Source organism: Phyllopteryx taeniolatus, chromosome 9 (assembly GCF_024500385.1).
Source record: "Phyllopteryx taeniolatus isolate TA_2022b chromosome 9, UOR_Ptae_1.2, whole genome shotgun sequence".
In the NCBI taxonomy this organism is placed as follows: domain Eukaryota; kingdom Metazoa; phylum Chordata; class Actinopteri; order Syngnathiformes; family Syngnathidae; genus Phyllopteryx; species Phyllopteryx taeniolatus.
The window spans coordinates 5756642-5783667 of record NC_084510.1 but is presented as its reverse complement, the minus strand read 5'-3'; the positions used below and the strand labels follow the sequence as shown (position 1 = coordinate 5783667).

The following is a 27026-nucleotide window of genomic DNA, read 5'->3' as shown; positions in this document are numbered from 1 at the left end:
AGAGGAGCATGGATGTAAACAAAACTGTACATTACACTGCATTTACACTGCATTACAATGTACATAACAGTGTACGTTCCTTCAAAACTGGTTGTACTCCCCAATATTTTTCCACTAGATAATTATATAGTTTTTCTGTGTGTAATTGTATTGATCAATTATAAATTTAATTGTTTTCTATATAAAATGTTTTGTAAATAATCAGGGGAAAACAACATTATTTGCATGTTTTTAAATTAAAAATACTATATTAGGACCATAAATATAAAACAATCAAATGAAAAAAACTGTGGTAACTGAGTGTCACCTTTTGTGCCATGTGATGTATTATTCCTGTGCAAACTAGTTCATTGTTTCATCAGAACTTTGAAATGTCGTATGTTGGTGCATCCGAAAGATAAGGAATGCCCGTGCTGTCAAATACCATGTAAACTCATTAAACAACACCATAGAATTATACCTATTGTATTATTTGACTCTTCAGCATTTAACCAGTTTTCCCCATCTTATTAATGGATTCATTAGGAGTGAACTCTTTTTGATGGCAGCATTAGTAAGAGCTCAGCTTTCGTTCCTAAAATTGAAGAGCATGTCCCGACATCTCAAGGTGCTCGTTCTTCCTCAGGAGAGGCAATTATGTCGAGGAGAGTGGGGGGTAAAAGAGATCCCCAGATGGCCTTCCAGATGAGCCCTGGCTAATTGGCAGTGTTAGGGATTCAGAGCAGGTTCAAGAGAGAGGCTTTTTCACTGGTCCTACATCTTTGTTTGCATTTGTTTTGCTTTGTCAACACTTCCCTTTTATATGCATATCAAAACATGTTTTATTCATGTCTGCTTGGAATAAAATCTGTCGAAACTACCTTGTTATTGTGTGTGAGCACAAACAGCACACGCTGTACACGTACATGCAAATTAGCCGCCTTTCGACGAAATTCGCCGTTTTGAACTCAAAATAGGCCATTTACGTGAATCGTGAAGATCCGATAATTTTGTTTTGGGGGTGGGGGGTTCGTCATAGGCTGTTTCGTACTCCTTAAATTTAACACTGGCAGCGAGAGCCATTCCACACATCCACCATTTACACACAGATGTAATTGTGAATATTACTCCAGGGCGCACTAATACGCGGCCTGAGGTTCCACCTGTGCGCTCAAAGTCACAGGAGTTGACGAGACCAGAAAAAAACCTCCGCCGGTTCTGCTGTTAATAAGTAACGGTACTTTTACACGTTACAATGATCTAAATGTCACTTATTCATCAACTATTTCGTGCGACTCCGACTTCAACTTCCCAATCGGGTGCTGTCAATCCAATTTAAGCGCTAGTGACGTGTAAGTCTAGTTTACCAATCAAACATTACAAGAAAGTCACATGACCTCACACAACGTCTTCCATTGGGGTTCCCGGACATAGGTATTCAAACTAGATAAGCCTGACCCGCTGATTGTCGTGCGTACGTGGCGGCCATGTTGTAAAGGGTGTCATTACCATTAAGGCAACGGCACGCTACTCTTGTTTACATTTAGACAACAGCTTTCATGTATTGTAGTATTTGTCTGGCACTGTCTGCCCAAACGGCGGCACGGTGGCCGACTGGTTAGAGCGTCAGCCTCACAGTTCTGAGGACGCGGGTCAATCCCCGGCCCTGCCTGTGTGGAGTTTGCATGCTCTCCCCATGCCTGCGTGGGTTTTCTCCGGGCACTCCGGTTTCCTCCCACATCCCAAAACATGCATTAATTGGAGACTCTAAATTACCCGTAGGTGTGACTGTGAGTGCGAATGGTTGTTTGTTTGTATGGTTTTTTTTGTTTTTTTTTAATCAGTTTATTTGAAAGGGGACAATGCAATTTCATAAAACACATGAAATACACATGGTTAAAAAAGCCAGAATTAGCCAGAAGGCTAGTTTTCATCTGTAGTCCCCTGGCCATGATGTAAAAAAGCAGTAAAATACATCTACAAGACAATATAATACAGGATACATAATCAAATACTTACTATACTATTAAGAGAGAATAAAACCACAAATCATTTGATCATAACAAAAAAAAAAAACATAACGTAACATACTTGTCTTTTAGTGTTGGCAGCTATAGGTGTTAACTAGCCACATTTTCAGTTTTTTTGTGAAGGCCTTGTATGTTGTAAGCAGTTTAACCTCCTCAGGTACTGAGTTCCACTCACCAGCGCTCCTCACTGACCAGGCTGACTTACTGAAAGTGCTCCTGCACAGAGGAATGAGACAGTCACCTCTGACAGAGCCTCGAGTGACACACTCAGAGCTGTTTCTTTGGCTGATGAACTCAGCCAGAGGAGCTGGAGCCAAATCATGCAGTACTTTATAAATCAAATTTAAATCTGCAAATATGTGAAGACTGTCCCAGTTTAAAAGACTGTATTTTTTAAAAATTGCACAGTGATGATAGTGCCTTGGTTTTTTATCCATCACTTTAATTACTTGTTTGTACAAAACTTCCAATGTTTTTTTTGCATTCTGACCAGCCTGGGACCAACTGGTTATGCAATAGTTAAAGTGACTAAGAATCATTGAATGTAAGTAATTTTTTGCGGCTTCAGTTGACATTTCATTTCGAATTGCACGAAAATTTGCGAGGTTTAATTTGATATTTTTACACAATTTGTCAATATGGACTTTAAAGGAAAGCTGTGAATCTATTATTAACCCAAGATATTTGTATTGGCCTACAATTTGCATTTTTTCTCCATTAACAAGTGTGTCGGGGTCAGGTGATGCTCTATTTGTTTTAGTGAAATACATGCCTACAGTTTTAGAAACGTTTAGCTGTAGACAGCACTCCTGCAACCAAGTTGTGACACAGGACATTGTATTAGTGAGTTTAGCAGCAACAGTATCTTTGGAGCGACCATGAACAAAGAAAACCGTGTCGTCTGCATACATTACGCACTCTGCTTCAGCACAAACAGTGGGCAAATCGTTGATATAAAGACTAAATAAAAGGGGGCCTAATATTGATCCCTGAGGGACTCCAGAGGTTAGCCTAAGAAACTCTGATCTGCAGTTGTTAACTGATACAGATTGTGTTCGGCCATGCAGATATGATTCAATCCAGCTCACAGCTTTGCGAGAGAAGTTAAATTTTGAGAGCTTGGTAAGAAGAACAGAGTGATTTACTGTATCGAAAGCTTTCCTGAGGTCCAAGAACACCGCCCCTACAACTCCACCCTTGTCGAGAGAAGATTTTATTTTCTCAATGAAGAGGCATGTAGCCATTTCAGTGGAATGCTTGGATCTGAAACCAAACTGCATGGCATAGAGAGAGGGGGAGCTGCTGTTTAAATAATGGACAATCTGCTCTGACACCCATTTTTCTGCAACTTTGGAAATGGCCGGAAGAATGCTTATAGGTCGGCAGTTATTCAGAGAAGTTGAGTCACCGGATTTAAAGACAGGGGTAACAATAGCAGATTTCCAGGCCTTTGGAAAGTGACCAGATGAAATTGAAAGATTAATGATTGAGGCAATAGGAGTAGCAAGAGTTGAACCTAGATCTTTGAGCATGTTCGTGTCCATTCCAAAAATATCCTTTGTCTTAGATGGTTTGAGTGAATGTATTAAATCGATAACTTTGGTCTCAGTAATATTTGTAATAGTAAAGAACTGCGTTGCAGACAATGCAGGGTATTCCTTCCTTTGTTTTACTGCAAACAAACAGATTTCTGACACAGATTCAATGAAGTAGTTGTTAAAAGCATCAGCCTTCACTTGAGGTTCCGTCAGGATGTTTCCATTTAATTTAATTTGCATTAGTTTTGTTTTGTTATTTTGTGTATCACCCAATAGTTTTTGAATATAATTCCAGGTTATTTTTTAATTTCCCTTCGCACTATTCAAAGCAGTAATGAAAAAGTCAGCTTTAGATTTTCTTATTTCTTTCACTACCCTATTTCTCAGTGAAATAAAGTGGTGTCTATTGTATCCTGATTTGACCGACAACTTCAAGGAATGATCGCGTTCTTTCATCAGTTTCAGAATAAATGTGTTTAACCAAGGAAGGCCATTCTTTCTAGCTTTTAGTTTAATTATCCGTGTAAATTGTCTAATAATTTTTTTTATTTTGTTGGCAAATTTAGAACAATCCTCATCTAAATTTTTATCAGCGAGTAATACATCCCAGTTTACTTCTTGGATAGAATCTTGGAAATTTTGTCGTTCATATTTTGGTATCCTATTGGATTCAGTGGTGGCCAAGGGTTTGAAGCGCTTTTTATTTAATTTTCTTGTGACCATTATAAGATTGTGAACAGACAATCCTGTGAGCATATTGTATGGCTTCAAGATCCTTTCTGGCCTATTAGTAAAAGCTAGATCAATCTGAGTTCGTGGAGTTTGTAATTCTTGTAGGGCCATTAATTACCTGAGTCATATCCATATCATCCATAACCCTTTTCAATTTTTTCCTAACTTTGTTAACTTCCCAATTAACATTTAGGTCACCCATTATTATCACCTCTTTTGTAAGATTGAGTTGTTTCAGTAAAATTTCCAGCTTTTCATAAAAAGCTGCATTTGATGAGGGAGGCCTATAAATAACTACAAGAATAAAAGACATTTGCTGTGACAAAGAAACAGTTAGTCCAAGAAATTCTAATCCATTCTCATCTGTAACATGTATTTCATTACAATTAAAAGTGTCCTTGGCATAAATCATAACACCTCCTCCCTTAGAACCCTGTCGGTCGCTTTTAAACATTTTATAACCAGGTACAGATAGTATTGCTGAGGGCAAAGATTCATGGAGCCATGTCTCAGATAGGCAGAGGAATTTAATATTTGAGTCAGTGAGAAGGTGATTGACCTGATCACTTTTTGTTAAAATGCTTCGTATATTTAAGTGTGCACAAAGAATGCCTTTTGGTTTACGTGTTGAGTCCCATATTAATTTAGAGTTATTAACGGTTTGTAACACCCTGCGTTTCCGGTGCTTTAGTATTGCCTGGTTTGGCAGCCCCCTGTTTCTTTTATTGGCAATGTATGCATATAGCTTTACGCTGCCAGCTTCCGCATCAGCCAGCAGAGGTGGAAGCCCAGCCGGCAGTGGTGGAGGCCCAGCTGGCAGAGGTGGAGGCCCAGCCGGCAGAGGTGGAGGCCCAGCCGGCAGTGGTGGAGGCCCAGCCGGCACTGGTGGAGGTACAGCTAGCAGAGGCGGAGGCCCAGCCAGCAGAGGCCCAACCTGTCACGTACGTGGTTAGGGCGAAGGCGAGGAATGCAAGGCAAGAACATGGTGGACCCAATTGCAGGGAAGCAGGGAGGCAAGGCAGGAGTGCGGGAATCTCAAAATAATAATATTTAATCACAATGATAAAAACAACTGGCGAATATGACATGGCAAGACATGTGACAACGACAATGAACTGACAAGAACTGAAAGAAACCAGGGAACTAAATACAAACAAATTGACGAAACAACGAGGAACACCTGGACAAGACACGAGTGGCTGGAGAGAGCTGATTGGTCAGCCTGGTGGCCATCCAGGCCACCCGAGGTGAGGCTGAGCGGTTCAGGAGGTCGTCCAGGACGCCAAGCACCAGGGTCTTTACAGGGCCATTCAGGCGGACGGCCACGGTGCCGAACCCAATGGTAATGCAGGGACCAGACAATAGTGTAGGGTGGTGGCCGCTGGACGAACGCCGCCGGAGCGGGGTCCGGTGGCGGCCGCTGGACGAACGCCGCCGGGGCGGGGTCGGGTGGCGGCCGCTGGACGAGCGCCGCCGGAGCGGGGTCGGGTGGCGGCCGCTGGACGAGCGCCGCCGGAACGGGGTCGGGTGGCGGCCGCTGGACGAGCGCCGCCGGAGCAAGGACGGGTGGCGGCCGCTGGACGAGCGCCGCCGGAGCGGGAGCCTGGCGCAGCTGCCGAGGAGCCGGAACGGGAGCCTGGCGCAGCTGCCGAGGAGCCGGAACGGGAGCCTGGCGTAGCTGCCGAGGAGCAGGAACGGGAGCCTGGCGCAGCTGCCGAGGAGCAGGAACGGGAGCCTGCCGCAGCTGACAATGAACCGACAAGAACTGAAAGAAACCAGGAAACTAAATACAAACAAATTGACGAGACAACGAGGAACACCTGGACAAGACACGAGTGGCTGGAGAGAGCTGATTGGTCGACACAAAGTAGACGAGACCAGGTGGACACAACAACCTAATGAGCACACGACAAACATGGAACACAGGAAAACATGGAACAAAACGAAACACAACCCAAACCAAAACACAGACCATGACACAACCAGCAGAGGCGGAAGCCCAGCTAGCAGTGGTGGAGGCCCAGCTCGCAGAAGTGGAGGCCCAGCTAACAGTGGTGGAGACCCAGCCGGCAATGGTGGAGGCCCAGCTAGCAGAGGTGGAGGCCCAGCCCCTGCCCCCGTGTCCGAGGCGTCAACCTCGACCACAAACTGGAGGGAGTGGTCGGGGTGGCGAAGAATGGGCGCACTGGTGAACAGCGTCTTGAGTTGACTGAATGCTTGGGATGCTGCCGGGGTCCATTGAAAGAGGGAGCTGGTGGATGTGAGGCTAGTGAGGAGAATTGCGACCTAGCTGTAATTACGGATGAATCGACGGTAGAAATTGGCGAATCCAAGGAAATGTTGCAGTTCTTTGTGGGTGGTGGGAGTGGGCCAGTTAACAACTGCTTGGATCTTGGCAGGGTCGGGTTGTAATTGTCCTCTGGAGAGTGTATGGAGGAGAGGTGGAATTCGCACTTTTCAGGTTTAACATACAGACGGTCTTCAAGGAGATGGTGAATGACTTGGTGTACATGGATGTGGTGTTCTTCGGGGGAGCGGTAGAAAATGAGGATGTCACTCAGGTATACAAACACGAACCGGTTGAGCATGTCACGGAGGACGTCAGTAATAAATGTTTGGAAAACTGCAGGGGCGTTGGTTAAACCGAATGGCATGACCATGGCATGACCAGACACTCGAAGTGTCCGAGAGGGGTATTGAAGGCGGTCTTCCATTCGTCCCCCTCTCAGATACGGATGAGATGGTAGGCGTTTCGTAGATCCAATTTGGAGAATACCTGCGCATCACAGAGGGGTTCAAACGAGGGGTCGATGAGGGGAAGCAGAGATTTATTCTTCACGGTGATATCATTGAGACCACAGTAGTCGATACATGACCGGAAAGTGGTGTCTTTCTTTTCAACAAAAGAGAAGGCGGCCTCAACTGGAGAAGAGGAAGGTCGAATGAGTCCGGAAGCCAGAGAGTTGTGGATATCGTCCTCCATTGCCATTTTCTCAGGTCGGGAAAGGTTGTAGAGACAGCTGGAGGGAAGAGGGGCCCCTGGCAGCAGATTAATTGCACAGTCATACGGGCGGTGAGGGGTAGAGAAATGGCCAGGTCTTTACGAAACACTGGAGAGAGATCATGCTATTCTTCAAAGGTCAACGGGCGTGGAAGAGGGTGGTGGTTTACCAGAGGGAGGTATAGCTGAGAGCAAGGAGTGTGAGTGGCAGTGAGGGCTCCATCCGGTGATGGCTAAGTGTGTCCAGTCTATAGTGGAGTTATGTTTTTTGAGCCAGAGAATTCCAAGGACTAATGGGGTATCAGGGGCGGTGATTTCCTGAAATAAGCAAGGTGAATGGCACAGTTTGGTGGGTAACGGGGGAGATGATTCGGCCATTCAGGGCTGTGACCTTCTTCGGGGATGGAAGTGGTTGGAGAGGGATTTGGAGCTGGCGAATTATGGCTTCATGAATGAAATTGTCATCGGCACCGGAATCAATCAGGGCATTGATGGGATTGTTATGAGCAGAAACTATAATGCAAGCGGGAACGGTAATGCGTGAAGGAGAGCTTGAGGGAATGGAGGTTTGGCTCACCACAACGCTCTCGGGTCGCGGTGAGCCTGGTCTTGTGGCCGGAGGGGACACGAGGAAATAAAGTGACCGGATTGACCGCAGTAGATACACAGCCACTGGGTGATACGACGCTGACGCTCCTGTGGATCTAACTGTGTCTTTGCATGGCCTCTTAGGTGGCTACGGGGACAGATGGAAGTGCGGAAGATGGTGCGGGAGGCGGTTGTGAAGGCTTTGGCGTGAGCGAACCCCCCTCTCTTGTGTTCCCTCTCGCAGTCTGTTATCCAGACGCATGGAAAGGCTGATGAGATCCTCGAGAGAGGAGGGCTCGTACTGGACTGCTAGCTCATCCTTGAGCTGCTTGGAAAGGCCATTAGAAAAAAATCCCCCTAACTGCGGCGTCATCCCACCAACATTTACCCGCCAATATCCGGAACTCTATGGAATATTCTGCTGCTGATTTAGCGCCCTGTGTGAGCGTGAGGAGACGACAGGTGGCTTCTTTATCCTGTACTGGGTGATTGAACACACAGAGTTTGTTGGAAAAGGAATCGAATGAGTGGAGTAGGTTTGCCATAAGGAAGCGAACAATTTAGCTGCTTTGCCGCGGAGGAGGTTAGTGACATAAGCTATTTTGGATTGTTCGGTGGGATAACTGTATGGTTGAAGGTTGAAAACGAGTGAGCAATTGAGTAAAAACTGGCTACATGCACCTAGGTTCCCGGAGTAGGGCTCGGGCGACGGGACATGAGGTTCTTTGTACAGGAAGCAGGGTGGCTCTGAGGCTGCGGGCTCAGAAGGCGTACTTACAGGTGGACGTTTGGATAGCATCGTCGAGGAAAGGAGGGATACTTGTTGTGTGAGGGAGTGTAGGGATTCCATGAGTTCTTGGAGAGTCTTTTCTTGTCTTCTTATGTGAGCTCCTTGGAGAGTGAGTGTGTTCATCAGTGCCTCCGGAGTTGCTGGGTCCATAATGGCCAAAGTATTCTGTCACGTATGGGGAGTAGCTAGATCCAAGAGCAGGCGGATGCAGATGTAAAATTATGAACAGTTTATTGAGGAAAGGTAACAATGGTGGTCCTAGGTGGGTTGGCAGTCGGTGCGTGGACAGGTGGAAGGCAGTGGTGAGGACAGGCGGCTGGCTTGGCGGCAGCAATGACGTGGATCAGGAACACAGGGGAAAACATGCTGGAAGTAACTGCAATACTTTGGTCCTATGTAATTACTGAAAAGTGGAGCTGGCCCAGTCACTCCAGGTCGACGAGCAGATACTGTACGGTAACGTGTTTTTAAAATTTCTTTTAATACTTATTAACATATTTAATATACCATTGCTATTTAGAAGGTACTGTATGGTGTTAAATGAGGAGGAGACGCGCCAAGATACAGTATATCATGTTAAGATCACTTCCCACTGCTGCTTGTATGAATCTTAAGGCATCGCTCGACGAAGCTAGCAAGTAGCAATGCTAGGCTAACCTGTCTGCATTCTGCAACACTTGAAAACCGGTCCCTTATTACTAAACATCACCAAGCCTCAAAACAGTACACCCCATCATTAATTCATTGGAGTAAAAAATGATTCACTAATTTGGGCGGCTGTGGCTCAGTTGTTAGAGCGCGTTTACCTACTGAGCCACAGCCGCCCAAAGAGACATTTTCAAGAGCCAAAGTCTATTTTCAACACATCACTAATGCCTGGATCACACTACATGATTTTAGCCCCGTCATGGGACCAATTTGCTATCATGGCTGATTTGACATGTTTTGTTGGAAACGGCCGGCATGTTTACATACAAACGGCATTAAAAGTATGTGACTATATCTCAAGCTCTCATTGAAGAATGGACAGCATGGTAACGGTTGTATGCAGTAGCGTTGACAAGTTTTTCGGTTCCAGCTCTCCCAACAGTGCTTGATTTGACAATGAAGACGGTATATGCTGGTATCGTAATACACGTCAAGATATTTAGGGCAAAAGTCTAACATAGGTATTAGCAGAGATCCAGTGGGAGTGTAAGTGGCATTATTATCATGCAAAAGGGTGTAACAAAATTCTTTTTAGGGAAACGAAAGTAATATGACAAAGCTTTTTCTGTGCTTGTATCCTAAGAACCTACAACAATAGAGCCTGTATTATTATTATTGTATAGCCTACAATAACGGTTGATGCTGCAGATGCACAAATCAATTAATATGAAAATGGTGACTTATAGTAAATATAGTGTTAGTAACTTTAACAAACTTACGTCTTATTTTGCATGTAATATAAACAACAATAATTGCTTAATAAATGGTTCTCAAATAAAAATAAATGTTTGCAATAAATTTTAATGCAAAATCAAATTTCATCTGATTATTCAAGATTCAAGATTCTTGACTGTCATTGTACAAACCATGATACAACAAAATTCTGGTGCACTCAAGTACCGGACTTAAATGAGTAAAAAAGACAATAATAAGTACTTTCATTCATTCACTTCAACTCTTGTTCAAGTCAAGTTTATTTGTATAGGCCTTAATCACAAAGGAGTTTCAAAGGGCTTCACAGGCCCACAATTGACAACATCAATCATGACAAACCCTGCAATTGGGCAAGAAGAACTCAAAATCCCATTTGGGGAAAAAAGAAACCTTGAGAAGGGACCGCAGATGGGTGATCCCCCTTTCTGGATGGACCAGGCTGCAATGGATGCCAAGTGGGTAACATTTATCCCATAGTCTGGTGCTGTTCATTAAGATGGCATACGAGTCCATTTAAAGCGCCACACGGGCCTGCCTCAGGACTTGGCTTGGTCGGTCGGAGCAGAATCCTCCATAGCAACGACTCCGGGGAGGTGGTCCACCCCAGATTTTGTCCCTGTTGTTCTGTGCAGAATCCATACAGCAGTAGCCTCAGATGCAGTCATCATCACCTAGCCCTCTCTCAGAATAGGAGAGAGAAGACAAGCGGGCGTGAAACACGCCTATGTGTATTTTAACTCAATGTGAAAGTGTAAAAATAAGTCTTAAGTTAAGATTTAAACATTTCCACTGAGGTAGAGCCTCCAGACTTCTTTCTGGCTCTTGGAGTCACCAAAAGACAGGCATGTTGCGAGCGTAGGTTTCGGGACGGAACATAGGAAGCTGTGTAATATTTTATGAGTAATGCCTGGATCAGACCACAGAGCAAAGCAAAGCAAATTGTTTTATATAGCACATTTCATACACAACGTAACTTAATTTGCTTTATATGATTAAAAGCATTTAAAAACAAAGAAAAATCAAACACTGTCGGAAAGGCGGAACCATATAATGTGTCAGCCGTCAACACGACCGGATACACTTGTTACCATGGCGACGACGACGACAACGCGTATTGTGTGGGCAGCGGGCACACAATACATTCAAGGATTGCTTCAGGTATGTTCACACATTTTTAATACGGTACACCTCGCAAGCAGGCAACAAAACGGTATGCAGCCTAGCAAGCTAGTGCTAGCACTAACGGACGTACATAAACATGCCAGCGTTCTGTCGAATCATGCTCTAAAGCTTCGGTAAACATTGGTTTGTGCGCATGAATAAATGTTAACAACGGCGACAAAGTATGTTGACAACGGCAAGCACAGGGGCCGAAGTGCCGGTCTCAATAGGCAATCCTATTGGTCAACATCAAGGTGCGCTGTTGGAGAGTTGTCTTTGATATGTCACACTACACAGAAGATATCCAAATGCAAGACTTTTCATTTTGGTGTCATAGGGCTATCATGAGCCAAATCGTTGGTCGTGGATTATGTCACACTACAAGATGTTTTGTCATATGCCTAAATATGTCGGGCCCGATCTAAGAAATTGGCTGAGCCAAAGTCGGGGGTAAAATCCTGTAGTCTGATCTAGGTATGATTAACAAAACCTTATAATCGCATTGTACAAATTCAACATTCTGCACACTGCATTTATACCATACACTGAGTACCATCTTATGCAGTTAAAGAGTAGAAGTCCACTCGTCATAAATGAGAATAAAATGCATGTTAGTAGTTAAAAAAAATAGAAAAAAAAGTTTTCGGGGTGATTCCTTGATTATTCGATGGATTAGTTGATGGGATAATTCATACTAAACAATATTTGATAGTAACAGCCCTTGAATTCAGGCCGTGACATTCAAAATGTGTAATTGCCTAATCTTTTACTCTCATGTGCTATCCTGTTCTAACCTATCATTCCCATGTTTCTTATGCCCTAATAAATTCCACCTTACTTTTCGTGTAACACCAACATGCATCAGAAGTACAATGTAGTATTCCTACTACTTGTTGTGGTGGATTCATAAGCATTTATAGCATAAAAAAAAGCTCCTCTATATTGCTGTATTATTTACCAGCAACACACCTGTGCTGAAGTCTCCTCCTGGTTGTTATGTGCTAGGCATTTGGCGTCAGAGGTGTTGCATCATATGGGCTCACACTTGTATAGCTGTTTGGCATTTGTCTGGGGAATTTTTGGTAGAGGAAAAATAATATGGTGATGTTTGAAAGCAATGTAATTAGAGGGTGATGAAACATCAATACATCCATTTTCTGTGCCGCTTATCCTCACTAGGGTCACGGGCGTGCCGCAGCCTATCCCAGCTATCTTCGGGCGAGGGGCAGGGTACACCCTGAACTGGTCGCCAGCCAATCGCAGGGCACATAAAAATAAACAATCATTTGCACTCACGTTCACACCTAGGGGCAATTTAGAGTCTTCAATCAACCTACCAAGCATGTTTTTGGATGTGGGATGAAACCGGAGTACCCAGAGAAAACCCACACAGGCACGGGGAGAACATGCAAACTCCACACAGGTGGGGCCGGAATTTGAAGCCCGGTCCCCAGAACTGTGAGGCAGATGTGCTAACCAGTTGTCCACCGTGCCGCCGAGTAATGAAACAATATATAATTAAATTATAATTATAATTTATTTCTGGGCGGCACAGTGGACGACTGGTTAGAGTGTCTGCCTCACAGTTCTGAGAAGCGGGGTTCAATCCCCGGTCCCGCCTGTGTGGAGTTTGCATGTTCTCCCCGTGCCTGCGTGGGTTTTCTACGGGCACTCCGGTTTCCTCCCACATCCCAAAAACATGCATGGTAGGTTAATTGACAACTCTAAATTGCCTGTGAGTGTGAATGGTTGTTTGTATGTGCCCTGCGATTGGCTGGCAACCAGTAAAGGGTGTACCCCGCCTCCTGCCTGATGATAGCTGGGATAGGTTCCAGCACACCCGCGACCCTAGTGAGGAGAAGCGGCTCAGAAAATGGATGGATGGATGGATTTATTTCTCTCCAAGCATGACTCCTCATATATTAACACAGGATGTCTCTGCAACCAACTTCACAACCACAAGCCAGCCCACAACTTTGGTTCCATGATGGCACTATAGTCTTATACAGTAAGGCTTTTATTTCCAGCCTGGTCACTTACCATACACAGTGAATTTACAGCATGCAGTATAATGTTGGCAGAAGAACACTGGTGTCGGATGACTCATTATTTTTCCAAACAGACAAAAATTATTGAATAAATAGGAATAGAAAAATTAGGTTTTGGTGTTACTAATAATACTTATTATAAAACACGTGTTTGAGATGTTTCCACCCACCACGTATTAGCTCATGACACAGTTTGAAACTGGCATTTTCTACATGTTCTGCTCATTTTTAATAGGTAATTTCCCTTCTAAAAGGGGACATCTTATTGGTCCAAAAAAATGTGAGACTAAGAGCAATGCTCAAACAATGTCTCTCTTACAGTTCGTAGACGATGACTTCAGGGTTGCTGGATGACAATAAAACCTTTCAGACCTCACTGGAATACTTTCTCTGTCCATTTCAGAGTCAGAAGACACAAAGCACCAACGGCTATGAGGTTGGACCTTTTGTGTACAAGTCACATTTGTGCTTCAGCACAAAACTATGAATCAAATTGAGGACATTAGGGTTCTTTTTTTATTGCCTACTTGCTTGTGTGTGAGTGTGTAGAGCTGGTCTACTGTCAGGACAAAAACCACACTGCTCCTCCTGAATCCGAGATTCGACTTCCCGACTCCATCTCCAACCTCAGCCAAATTACCTGTTTGTTGATTGTTGTTCTTTAACCTAATTATTTGCTTTCAGTTAGGACATTATTTCCATTCATAAGCAGGAGGTGTTCGATCAGGATGAGCCTCAAATGATAAATGAAGCACCTGTCAGAGTAAATGTACATTGTATATAAAGGCATCAACGTGAATAAATAAGTTTTCTGGAATGCATTAAAATGAAATTAAAAACAAGATTCTCCCAAAGCCAGTGAAGTGAAGGATGTATAAATCAAAGCTTTTTTGTTCGCTTGCATAGTTTTCACTATATTTGAGATTCCCTGTGGTGTTAACCTGTTGGTTTGAGCTGACTTTGTTCCCCCTCGGAGGTATATGCAAATGAGCAATGTTTTTACAGTGAGGGAAAAAAAGAAGGACGAATCAGCCTGTCGCAAGTGTGTGTGGTCCACTGGGAAACCTGATCGAGGTACTTGTGTGTGTGTGCGTATGTGTTGGGTGTGTGAGTGTGGAGAGGGGGACAGTGACCTACTTTCTACCACAAGAATCTAGTGGGAGAGTACATGTTGAAAGTCCCGCTTGTGTGATAAGAAGAAGGTTTCTTGCAACATCTGTTCAAGCGGCTCAGAAAATGGATGGATGGATGCATGTGAATTTTGCTTTTGCCTTTCACCTTGGCAAGTACAACTCATCATTTTCACAACAAAGTCTGTTCCTTTTCTTTCTTTTTACATCTAAAATCCTCAAAAATAATTGTTCGCTAGGATACGGTGCAATCGTGCCCATATTTAATAGTGGTTGAAGTAGCGTGGATGTTTTTCCCGCTTGTTGGTCTGTTGCTCGTAGGCATGTCGCTTAGTCTGGCTTCTACAGGATGCTGGCATGTCTAGTAAAGCTTCCATTCATGTCTGTGTATTGCACTCCACCCGTTTCCGTAAAGCTTCCATTCATGTCTGTGTATGGCACTCCACCCGTTTCCAGCTGAGGATTACAACCTATCGATTTGGAGGTGCTTATACTCATCCCAACTGCTTCACACTTGGCTGCAAACTGCTCTAGCAGGAGTTGAAGATCATGCCTTGATGAAGCCATGAGAACCATATCATCTGCAAAAGGCAGAGACACAATACTGAGGTCACCAAACCAGACCCCCTCAACGCCTCAGTGTGCCTAGAAATTCTTTCCATAAAGATAATGAACAGAATCGGTGACAAAAGGCAGCCTTAGCGGGGTCCAACGCTCACTGGAAACAAATCCGACTTACCAAACACTGCCACCGGTCATACAGGGACTGAACAGCCTGTATTAAGCAGTCTGTTGCCCGTCCATACTCATGGGGCACCTTCCACAGGACTCCCCAAGGGAAATGGTCAAAACACATTCTCCAAGTACAGAAGGCAGTGAACTCCCATGCACCCTGCAGAACCTAACTGAGGGTGTAGAGATGGTCACTGTTTTATGGCTAGGACAAAAACCACGATGCTGCTCCTGAATCTGAGATTCAACTTCCTGATGGACGCTCCTCTCCAGCACCCCCTAATACCCCCAAAACCGAAGAACTGTTGAGCGCAAAGCCGAAAACCAAAAATTTCAAACACCCAAAGAACTTATAAAACTGAATTTGTAAGCAATTCATACAAAAAAATGCAACACAAAGTGCTTTACATAAAATAAAATATAAAAATAAATCAAACCCAGTCAATTATTAATTATAAAACTATGCCAGTCATTAGGAAAAATGCATTTATGGTTATGACTGCAGAGCTGCCAACCTATAGAAATTCACTTCCAGAACAATTTGTTTGAATTTGAAGCCAAATGTCTTGTCTTGAATGCTCTTTTTGTATTTCTTGTTTCTACTATTGCTACTGGAATGAGGCAAATTCCCCATTGTGGGACTAATAAATGTTATCTCATACAGTGTACAGTACTTTTAAATTCATAGGCCCATTTTCTCGCAACAACAGTGACGTGTTAATTCATTTCCGGTTTCCAGCCCTTGTGTTTATGTATTGTAGCTGTCTACTGTTATCGTATATTTCAGTATTTACTCCAAAAGAGACATAATAATTTTCCTAATATTCTGCTCTTCAGAGTTGGCTAATCTGCGCTGTAACTTGGCTCCAGCCAGACCAATGTGACAACCGTACTGTACCACACAATCACTTATTTTGGTGTTTTGAGACTTTAGGTCATGATAGCTTAGCAACTGGCACCCTCACCATCTGTCACCCGTCTTATACTCCCTCATTTGTGATAATGATAATTGTCAAAATGTAGTTTAATTCCTGTCATGGAGGCGATGATTAGTGACTCTTGCTGCGTTGACAACGGATGCGATGCGCACGTTCTTTTGCCTCCGCAGCTCGGCATCGTATTTAGCCGTGTTTGCCTCCGCGGCTCGGCATCTTATTTAGCTGTAGCTTGTAGAAAGCTGGGGCGGTGCAAATACACAGCATGAAACAAGCATTCCAACCTAGTAGCCAAACAGCAGAAAGCAGCAATGTTGGGCGACATTAGGGATATATACATACCAGCTCAGGCTCTTTCTCTGCCATAGAGGTCATGTTCCACTTGCCTAGACCTAGCATCTTTAGCCAGGGATTGGACCGCCAAATTCACAGCCTTCGGCCACCGGAGCCCAGCTCACACTGCAGCCGACGCCATTGGCCCCTCCCACAGGTGGTGAGTCCATAGGTAGGGGCTTAGGGCTATGCCTAGCCGGGCCCCATGTTTTATTATTATTTTTTTGTCCTGTTCGGCTGTTAGGTCAAGCAGAATGGAGGATCTGTATCCCTTTTATGCCAGAACACTTTTACTGTGTCACAGTAGAGTATTTAAGTTGCCGCTGTGGTTTCTTAGTGTTATAGTTGATGTTTATTGAGAATCAGAATCGATCAGTCGAACAGAACAAAGTTTTTAGTGGGGAGAGAGAAACAAAGACAAAAGGCAAAGCACTAATTGTGAACAGGATGAGAAAAGTAAATCATTACATATCTACAACAGTGAAACATTAGATATGAGTGTTGCATGGGGCTGTAGTGATACACCCTGTGAGGGAAGGACAGGACAAGATAGAACAGGACAAGGACAGGAGCAGAAGCATGCAGGACAAGGGTCGTGAACCTGGCTGTACAACAGAAGTGTGGTGGGATTGACTATGTAAATTCTAAAAGTCTATAGGACGAGAGTGAGTGAGGGGGATAACCAAGCGATTTGCATATTCATGAGTTATTTGTCACTCCATGTAGCTCCATGCATGCCATGGAATCGTTAACTTTGGAACCGGTTCTCACTGTTTCTCGGTTTTTCGATTCCCATCCCAACACAGTTTCTTTAATGGATTACTAGAATATAAACTGGGGTTTGGTCAGCGTTCTTCAATGGCAAGTGATTGTTTTCTGAAGATTGCACTGAAAATAAAAGAACTACAGTAATAACTCTCTATTTTATAGGTCTTGAAAGTTTAAGTGTTTATAACTGTCGTGTGACAAACATATGCATTTATATTAAGATGATTTTTATATATTTTTGTCTTCTAGTGAGCGCTGTCCTGCAGAGTCCAGTCTTCACCAAACAACCTGGTAGCATCGTGTACCCAGTGGAATCTCTGGAGAAGAACAGAGAGGTCGTATTCAGTTGTGAAGCTCAGGCAAGCCCACCACCAGTCTATCGGTAAGTGACTGCTGTATTATTAACTTTTTTTTAGTTATTGTCATGCAGCTTTGATTGTTTTTAAAGAAGTTTAATTTGTCAAAGTCGGAAGGGGGTTTATTGTGAGCTAATGCATAAAGCTGAGACCTGGATATGCAGAAGCCCTATGCTGCACGACCCCCAAATAGGTATTGAAAAAAGCCATCATGTGATGCAGTCACGTACAGAAATGTTTAATGATTTTCCTCACTACACCGCCACAATAGATTTGAAAAGCAACAATCATTTAAAATTTAATTGTAGACTGTCATCTTTAATTGAAGAGGTTGCACAGAAAGTCTGCAGCTCAGGGATATCTGCAAATTCAGAGTTTCTTCCTCAGACATGCGTTGTAAAGCTTCACTGCAGTTGCTGCTTGTCTGTGGGTCTTGCTGCCTTAACTGTTGTCTTCAGTAAGTGAAAAAAAACATGACTTGGCCATTGAGAAATGTATAATATCAATAATACAGTATATAAGAATCACAACTAATTTGTCTGAGGCAGAGAAACGTCATGTTGCAATTCCACGCGTTTAATTACAAATAAAACAAATGAAAAAATTTGTGTAATTAAACAATTACACTAAAATTTTCATCTTTTCTATGGAAACATTGTAAAGATTCTGCTGATGATGTATGTACTGTATCCATCCATCCATCCATTTTCGGAGCCACTTATCCTCACAAGGGTCGTGGGAATGCTGGAGCCTATCCCAGCTATCATCGGGCAGGAGGCGGGGTACACCCTGAACTGGTTACCAGCCAATCGCAGGGCACATAGAAATAAACAACTATTTGCACTCACATTCACACCTACGGGCAATTTAGAGTCTTCAATTAACCTACCATGCATGTTTTTGGGATGTGGGAGGAAACCAGAGTGCCCAGAGAAAACCTGCGCAGGCACGGGGAGAACATGTAAACTCCACACAGGCGGGGCCGGGATTTGAACCCCAGTCCTCAGAACTGTGAGGCTGACGCTCAAACCAGTCATCCACCGTGCCGCCATATGTACTGTATGTCTTTCATCATTACATTTCCAAACAGAACTTCAGAAAAAAAAAGCTTCATTAGTCTTTTTTTTTTTTGGTATTAATACAAATTAACGCATCCGGTTTAACAAAACGAATAGCCAGCCTAACATTTAAAGCCTGATAAGCCAGATGGTGTGGTATTTATGCAACTGTGTACTCAGTTTGTTCCATGATTACATAAAGCATGTGCCTTAAAGTGGAGCTGCTGTTGTTGCCTGCTTTCCAGCATAAATCACTGTAAATAGAGTTATTAAATAATGGAGTTAACAGTGGTCGACATATTCATAATATGTTGTGACGCTGTTCCAGGACCCAAATAAATGATTTTTTCATTGCTTTGAATTGATCTGGGATCTCATTTACTTAAGAGTGGATAACATACCGACTTCAAGTATGCCTATGAATAAACTGAAAATAGTGTGGACACAAAAATGCTCACTTGTGTTTTATATTTATTTATTTATTTTGACTGATATGACTGACAGGGGCCCTGCAAAATTGTATTTTAAATATGTGGCATTGAAATGGTGGCACCCAAAATGATATTTTTTCACTTGGCCCCAAATTCCTGGCCCTTGTGTGCAGACACACACCTCCACACACTCTCTGTTTTGTACACTTACATTCACCTAAATACAATATTCCCTACACTCCAGTGAAGATAAACATGCATAAATTCATCCATCCATCCATCCATTTTAGGACGCCAGACGTTCCCAGCAGACCCTCACAATACGTTTGGGCCTGCCACGTCGGACGGGCATCTTCCCCTACCATCGGAGCCATCTCACCACCAGGTGGTGATCAGTTGACAGCTCCGGCCCTCTCTTTACCTGAGTGTCCAAGACATGCGGCCGCAAGTCCGATGACACGACCACAAAGTCGATCATCGAACTGCGACCTAGGGTGTCCTGGTGCCAAGTGCACATGTGGACACCCTTATGCTTGAACATGGTGTTCGTTATGGACAATCCGTGATGAGCACAGAAGTCCAATAACAGAACATCACTCGGTTCTGATCGGGGGGGCCGTTCCTCCCAATCATGCCCTTCCAGGTCTCACTGTCATTGCCCACGTGAGCATTGAAGTCCCCCAGCATAACGATGGAGTCCCCAGCGGGAGCGCTCTCAAGCACCCCCTCCAAGGACTCCAAAAATGGTGGGTAGTCTGAACTGCTGTTTGGTGCATAGGCACAAACAACAATCAGGATCCGTCCCCCCAACCGAAGGCCGAGGGAGGCTACCCTCTCGTCCACTGGGGTGAACCCCAACATACAGGCGCCAAGCCGGGGAGCAATAAGTATACCCACACCTGCTCGGCGCCTCTCACCGTGGGCAACTCCAGAGTGGAAGAGAGTCCAACCCCTCTCGAGAGGACTGGTACCAGAGACCAAGCTGTGCGTGGAGGCGAGTCCGACTATATCTAGTCGGAACTTCTCGACCTCACACACCAGCTCGGGCTCCTTCCCTGCCAGAGAGGTGACATTCCACGTCCCTAGAGCCAGCTTCTGTAGTATGGGATCGGATTGCCAAGGTCCCCGCCTTCGGCCACCGCCCAGCTTGCACTGCACCCGACCCCTATTGCCCCTCCCACAGGTGATGAGCCCATGGGAAGGGGGACCCACATTACCCTTTCGGGCTGCCATGGGTGCAGGCCTGGCCACCAGGCGCTCGCCTTCGAGCCCCACCTCCAGGCCTGGCTCCAGAGGGGGGGCCCCGGTGACCCGCGTCCGGGCAAGGGAAACCTGAAACCATTTATTGTTATTGTTGTATAGGGGTTTTTGGATAAATTGCATGAATTCAATAAATCCAAAATATGTCCAGAAAGAAGTAGTCATTCCAGTCTCCATTATGACATTTCTCACTGTTTGTGCAATGTAATTTTTTTTCTTCCACCAGTTTCTTCAAATATAGGTCAGTGATGAGCCATTGGACAAGTTGTTGCAATTTAACTCTTTGATGAGACTTATTAATAAGAAAAATCATCATCTTTACCGGGCGGCGGTACATTAACACATGTAGGGGAAGAGTGCTGGCCCCTCTCCACCCTCATTTCAGTCAAATGTACAGATTTTGCTCTTCTGCTTCTCGTTAGGAAAAGCACTGGTGTGGTTCACAGAAAAAAAAACAAAAAAAAAACGATTTGCTAAATACAACTGATAACATCTCTCTATTTTTTAATTTATGTTTTTAGATGGAAACGTAATGGGACAGAAATCAGTCCCAAATCTGGATCTCACTACAGTTTGTCTGGAGGCAACCTCAGAATCAGTCATCTGAACAAAGACCAAGATGCTGGAACATATCAGTGCCTCGCCTCCAATGCTTTTGGGACCATTGTCAGCCGAGAGGCCAGTCTGACTTTTGCATGTGAGTCTTTATTGTCACTAATGGTTTCTTTGAGCAAGAAATACAGCCAGCACAGTGTTTCCTACAGGACTGAAATCTGTTTGTGGTGGTGGGTATCCAGCAGCTGGCCGGGGGTTTTGGGGGGTGGAACAGGGGTTAAAGTTCAACGAACACTGAGTGAATAACTTGTAATAAAAGATAATATTTCAATTAAAAACACACACAATTGATTGAATAAATGAATAAATAAATACAAAGGAATTAATATAAAATATAAAATCAAACACTTACAGGGTTCAACACTAACTTTTCCATTGATCGCACTGGACCATGCATGATGTAGTATAGTCTTACGTAATTGGCATACCGTAGCTTTGTATATAATAAAGATAGACTGTGACTCAAGTTATAGCTGCAAAATATTTTACTGTGAAAATGCAGTTTGTCTGCCACAAGCAGTGGCTGACTAAACAGGTCATTTCTTTATAATATACATTAATTTTAAAAGACAAAATGGAAACATTTACAGATAAAAGCAAAGCATAACAACAGGCATGCATGTGTTTACATGTATTCTAGGTATTCTGTATTTTTTTTAGTTAAATTAACGTAAGAGCAGCATAACTTTAATTTAATAACAGCATACATGGGGGGGAGGGGGAAGTTGGAATAAGGGAAAAAAACAATGACTGTGATTTGAATATAAAATGTTTATTTGTCAGCAAATGAGCAGAACTTGATTTTTTGTAACAATGTAGTTGTTTTCAAAACATCAAATTACAACTAACTACATTTGCTGTCACTTTTTAAAAATTATTTTAATAAAGAACTTCACTTGCGGCGGCACGGTGGCCGACTGGTTAGAGCGTCAGCCTCACAGTTCTGAGGACCCGGGTTCAATCCCCGGCCCCGCCTGTGTGGAGTTTGCATGTTCTCCCCGTGCCTGCGTGGGTTTTCTCCGGTTTCCTCCCACATCCCAAAAACATGCATGAATTGGAGACTGAATTGCCCGTAGGCATGACTGTGAGTGCGAATGGTTGTTTGTTCCTATGTGCCCTGCGATTGGCTGGCAACCAGTTCAGGGTGTACCCCGCCTCCTGCCCGATGACAGCTGGGATAGGCTCCAGCACGCCCGCGACCCTAGTGAGGAGAAGCGGCTCAGAAAATGGATGGATGGATGGAACTTCACTTGCGGTTTTCAGTATGAGTCCCGTGGGAGTATGAAGTGGGACGCTGACACTGTGTTATATTAATGGTGGACATGAGACTTGACAGTTATATATATATAACAAAGATTATTTACACAACTTTGAAACTGTATAATTATGGACAAAGAAGTCAACAGAGTTAGGCTATGCGTGGGGGGGACTCGGCGTGGTCTGCACTGCAGCTCTGGTTCACTTCCTTCCGTAATAGTCTTTTCGTGGTGTAATCTTAAACTCAGAAGATCCTGACTACTGTACGTAGGCTTTTCTCAACATGGAGTGGCGTTTCCAAGCGAAAATATACGCAAATACATACAAAAACAGCACCGACTGTCCTGTGACGAGACGCCATCATACACCCGATCGAGCAGCGTTACTGGCGTGAGGAAGGATCGATCCTGTCTCAATTGTAGATGGCTCTGATACCAGAAGATTGATTCTCAAATTTAAATATCAATACTTTTTATACTAAAGTCATTTGAGGAACTGTACTTTCAGTATCGTACCGAAAAGGAAATTTCCGCGTAGCAAAAGCCAAAATCTATTTGTGGCAGCCAAAATGTATTTGTGACGGCCTGCCATAAATAAATGTATATGTGGGGAAACATATGGAGACGCATCGCCAGTTATAGAAAGTATTTGATTTCTGTTGTTGCTGCTGAGGATGGCCCAACCAGTTATTTTGTTTAGGGGGCCATTACTTTTTGGCACAGGGCCAAGTAAGTTAGAAACGTTTTTTTAATTTATTTTTTAAAATAACCATTTAAAAACAAAATTTTAAATTCACTTGGGTAATATTTGTCTATTTACATTTATTTAACGATCTTAAACAAAGTGAGGAAACCACGCAAAAATATAGCAGTTTGAGAAGGGGGCCAATACTTTATCACGGCACTGTGTATATATCTACCCATATGATCAAAACATGAAGTACTATCTGTATTTTGTTAATTTTTTCAAATAATACTTCGGAAGTTAAGCACTTTATTTGGATGCATAATAATAAATTTTTATGTACTCTCTTATTTTGAAATTCACAGCCCTACTTTCATTTAGTAAATGAGAAAACACAGTTGTGCTCATATGTTTGATTACCAGGGCAGAATTTGTAAGATCTGTACAATTCTTTGAAGAAAACATGAAGAATCAGGCGAAACAAATTTAATTTTATTTTAATGGGATTCAAATTAAAGTGTCAAGCATTTCAGAAAAGCATTATCATTAAACAAAACATAACCATGAAGAACTTAATGATGGTTGTTGTTCAGTCATCAGTCGTATTTAAAAAAAAACATTTCACAAATTCTGCCTGGGTATGGAAACTTATGAGCACATTCATCCATCCATATATATACATATATGCAGTCATATGCACCCTTATCATATTGGAATGAAAATGTAGGCTACACCTTTTTCATAACCTCTAGGAGGTGGTGGCATACTAGAATGAAAGTGTACAACTTTTTCATAACCTGTATGGGTTGGTGGAATATTGGAATGAAAGTGTACAGCTTTTTCATAACCTAGATGGCGGCATACATTTATAATATGTGAAAGTCTTTTTCATTTTCCCCTATACCTATGTATAATGCGCACAGCTGACTTGACAATTTTTGCGGGGGGGGGGGGGGGGGGGGGGGGGAATTACGCATTATATACGAGACATTACGGTATATATCCGAGCTCCTGCTCCATTCACCCCTCACTCATGAACAAGACCCAAACTGGACCCCATCAACACCTCGGCTGCGCCTATAAATTATGTCCGTGGAGGTAATGAACAAAATCGGTGACAAAGGAGAGCCTTGCGGAGTCCAACTCTCACTGGAAACATATTCGACTTATTGCCAGCAATGCGTACCAAACTCTGACACCGATCATACAGTGACCGAACAACCATTATTAGGGGGTCCAGTATCACATATACTGGACCCCCATTGTCCCTTGGGGCAAGTACCCTCCACAGTACTTGCCCCAAGGGACAATGTCGACCGCCTATCCCTAGTCCACAAAACACGTTAACTGGTTAGGCGAACTTCCATGCACCCTCGAGAACAGTTCTGAGAGTGAAGAGCTAGTCCAGTTATATACGACCAGGACGAAAACCACACTGCTCCTCACCAGAACCCCTAAATAGACCTTACCAGTGAGCCTGAGGAGTGTGATTTGTAGTTGAAACACACCCTCCTTTCCCCCTTTTTTAAAAAGGAGGAACACCACCCAGGTCTACCAGTCCAGAGGCACTGTCCCTGATGTCCACGTGATGTTGCAGAGGCCTGTCAACCAGGCTGAGAAGTATGATCCCCTGAAGTTGAAACACACCCTCCATTCGACCTTCTTAAAAAGGGGGACCACCAACCAGGTCAGCAAATCCAGAGGCACTGTCCCCATGTCCACGCGGTGTTGCAGAGGCATGTCAACCAGGGCAGCCCTACAACATGCAGAGCCTTTAGGAACTCTGGGTGGATCTCATCCACCCCGGGGATCCAGCCATCAAGGAGCTTTTTAACCAGCTTGGTGACCTCAAACCCCTTCTGACACGGGACTCTACCAGACGTTCCCAGAAGACCCACACAATACGTTTGGGTCTGCTGGGTCGGACCGTCATCTTATCCCAGAAGGTGGTGATCAGTTGACAGCTGCGCCCCTGTTTTTACATGAGTGTATAAAACATGTGGCCGCAAGTCCAATGATGCAAAGTTGACCACAAAGTCGATCATAGAACTGCAGCCGAGGGTCTCCTGGTGCCAAGTCCACCCTTCTGTGTGAACATGGTGTTCATTATAGCCAATCCATGATGAGCACATAGGTCCAATAACACAATACGTCGCAGGTTCTGGTGGGGGGGGGGGGCGCTGTTCCCAGTTACGTCCTTCCAGGTCTTACTGTCATTGCCCATGTGAATTTTGAAATCCTCCAGAAGAATGAGTGAGTCCCCAGCAGGGGCGCTCTCCAGTATCCCCCCCAAGGACTCCAAAAAGGGTGGGTACTGGTAAGGTCTATTTAGGGTTTCTGGTGAGGAGCAGTGTCGTTTTCGTCCTGGTCGTGTAACAGTGGACTAGCTCATATATATATATATATATATATATATATATATATATATATATATATATATATATATATATATATATATATATATATATATATATATATATATATATATATATATATATATATATATATATATATAACATAACATGTTTAAGGCAGAGCACGCTCTTCCGAAAGCACATAACATATATATATATATATATTCGCCCTATAGGTATCGCTCAATCCATATTAGTCTGTTTGACAAAGCGTGAAAAAGCTATGGTCTATGCCTGATAATAAATTACATGACAAGACTTGGTGAGAATGACAGGCCCTCTACCTAATATTCCTCAAGCAAGAAGAAGTCAATAAGTGTCCTCTGTGTATTCCAGTTATTGCGACAATCAGAAATTATAACATTAACAGCAAGTGAATGATGGTCTGTTTAGATTAGATTCTGAGGTTTGGCCGTTTGTGGACAAAGCCACATTTGGAAACCTGCACCAGTGACAAGTCAATCCACACTGTTGATTCTGTTGGTTGATTTCCACAATAAGAGCATGACAGTTCCATCAATTGTTGGGCTCTGACCTTAGCAGCCTTCAGCTGTAGTTAGAATCATGGAGTACATGTATGGGCCAGTGTCATCTGTCTTCTTTATTACTCTTTGTATAGCTTAATTAACTCCGCCGTATGACTGAAAGGAGAACATTCAAGCGAATAATATAAAGGGCAACTGCTAATATACGACCATGTCATGCCATCCTTGAGAGAAATTTAAAAGAACAAAAAGCGAAAACACTCATTCATGGAGATGATTGTATGCTGTTCTTATTGGGCAGCAGTTAAATACATACCTGCATCCTTTCTGGTTAAAAAAAAAAAATCAACACTTTTCCCATTTCTCTCTATTAAAGATTGTGACCTTTTGCTTAGACATGAGCTTTCCTTCTAATTTGACTTTGATTTGACAAAAGACATACATACTTCTCTAATAAACCCTGAGGTCATTAATGCTGTCAAGTATGAAATGGAGGCAATCATTTAGAACTATAAATATACAACGTCTATTCAAGCTGTGGTTTTCCATCTCATCGCTTGCAGCCATTTACGAAGTCGAGCACATTCTCAGTTGATTTTGTTGGCTTCTGTCGTTTATATTTATATTTTTAAATCATCCATCCATCCATCCATCCATTTTCTGAGCCGCTTCTCCTCACTAGGCATGCTGGAGCCTATCCCAGCTGTCATCGGGCAGGAGGCGGGCTACACCCTGAACTGGTTGCCAGCCAATCGCAGGGCACATACAAACAAACAACCAGTCGCACTCACAGTCACACCTACGGGCAATTTAGAGTCTCCAATTAATGCATGTTTTTGGGATGTGGGAGGAAACCGGAGTGCCCGGAGAAAACCCACGCAGGCACGGGGATAACATGCAAACTCCACACAGGTGGATATAATAAATAAGGAAATAAGCTATACTGTACATGGTCTGCGTCTCACGAAAAAATACATTTGATAAAAAGATCAGTTGGTGGCACGGTAGACAACTTGGTAGAGCGTCTGCCTCACAGTTCTGACGACCGGGGTTCAATCCCCGGCCCCGCCTGTGTGGAGTTTGCATGTTCTCCCCGTGCCTGTGTGGGTTTTCTCCGGGCACTCCAGTTTCCTCCCACATCCCAAAAACATGCATGGTAGGTTAATTGATGACTCTAAATTGCCCGTAGGCGTGAATGTGAGTGCGAATGGTTGTTTGTTTGTATGTGCCCTGCGATTGGCTGGCAACCAGTTCAGGTGTACCTCGCCTTCTGCCCGAT

At 43.6% G+C, this 27026-nt stretch overlaps 1 protein-coding gene across 4 annotated transcripts in view; it reads left to right on the top strand.

The window, feature by feature from the left end:
• LOC133483989 (contactin-4-like) overlaps window positions 1-27026 on the top strand; it is a 266693-nt gene that overhangs the window by 47100 nt on the left and 192567 nt on the right. For all 4 annotated transcript variants that reach the window (XM_061785986.1, XM_061785985.1, XM_061785983.1 and 1 more), the window contains exons 3-4: window positions 17437-17569; window positions 20814-20989. In XM_061785986.1, the coding sequence (XP_061641970.1) occupies window positions 17437-17569; window positions 20814-20989 (309 nt within the window). The remainder of the gene's footprint in view (window positions 1-17436; window positions 17570-20813; window positions 20990-27026) is intronic.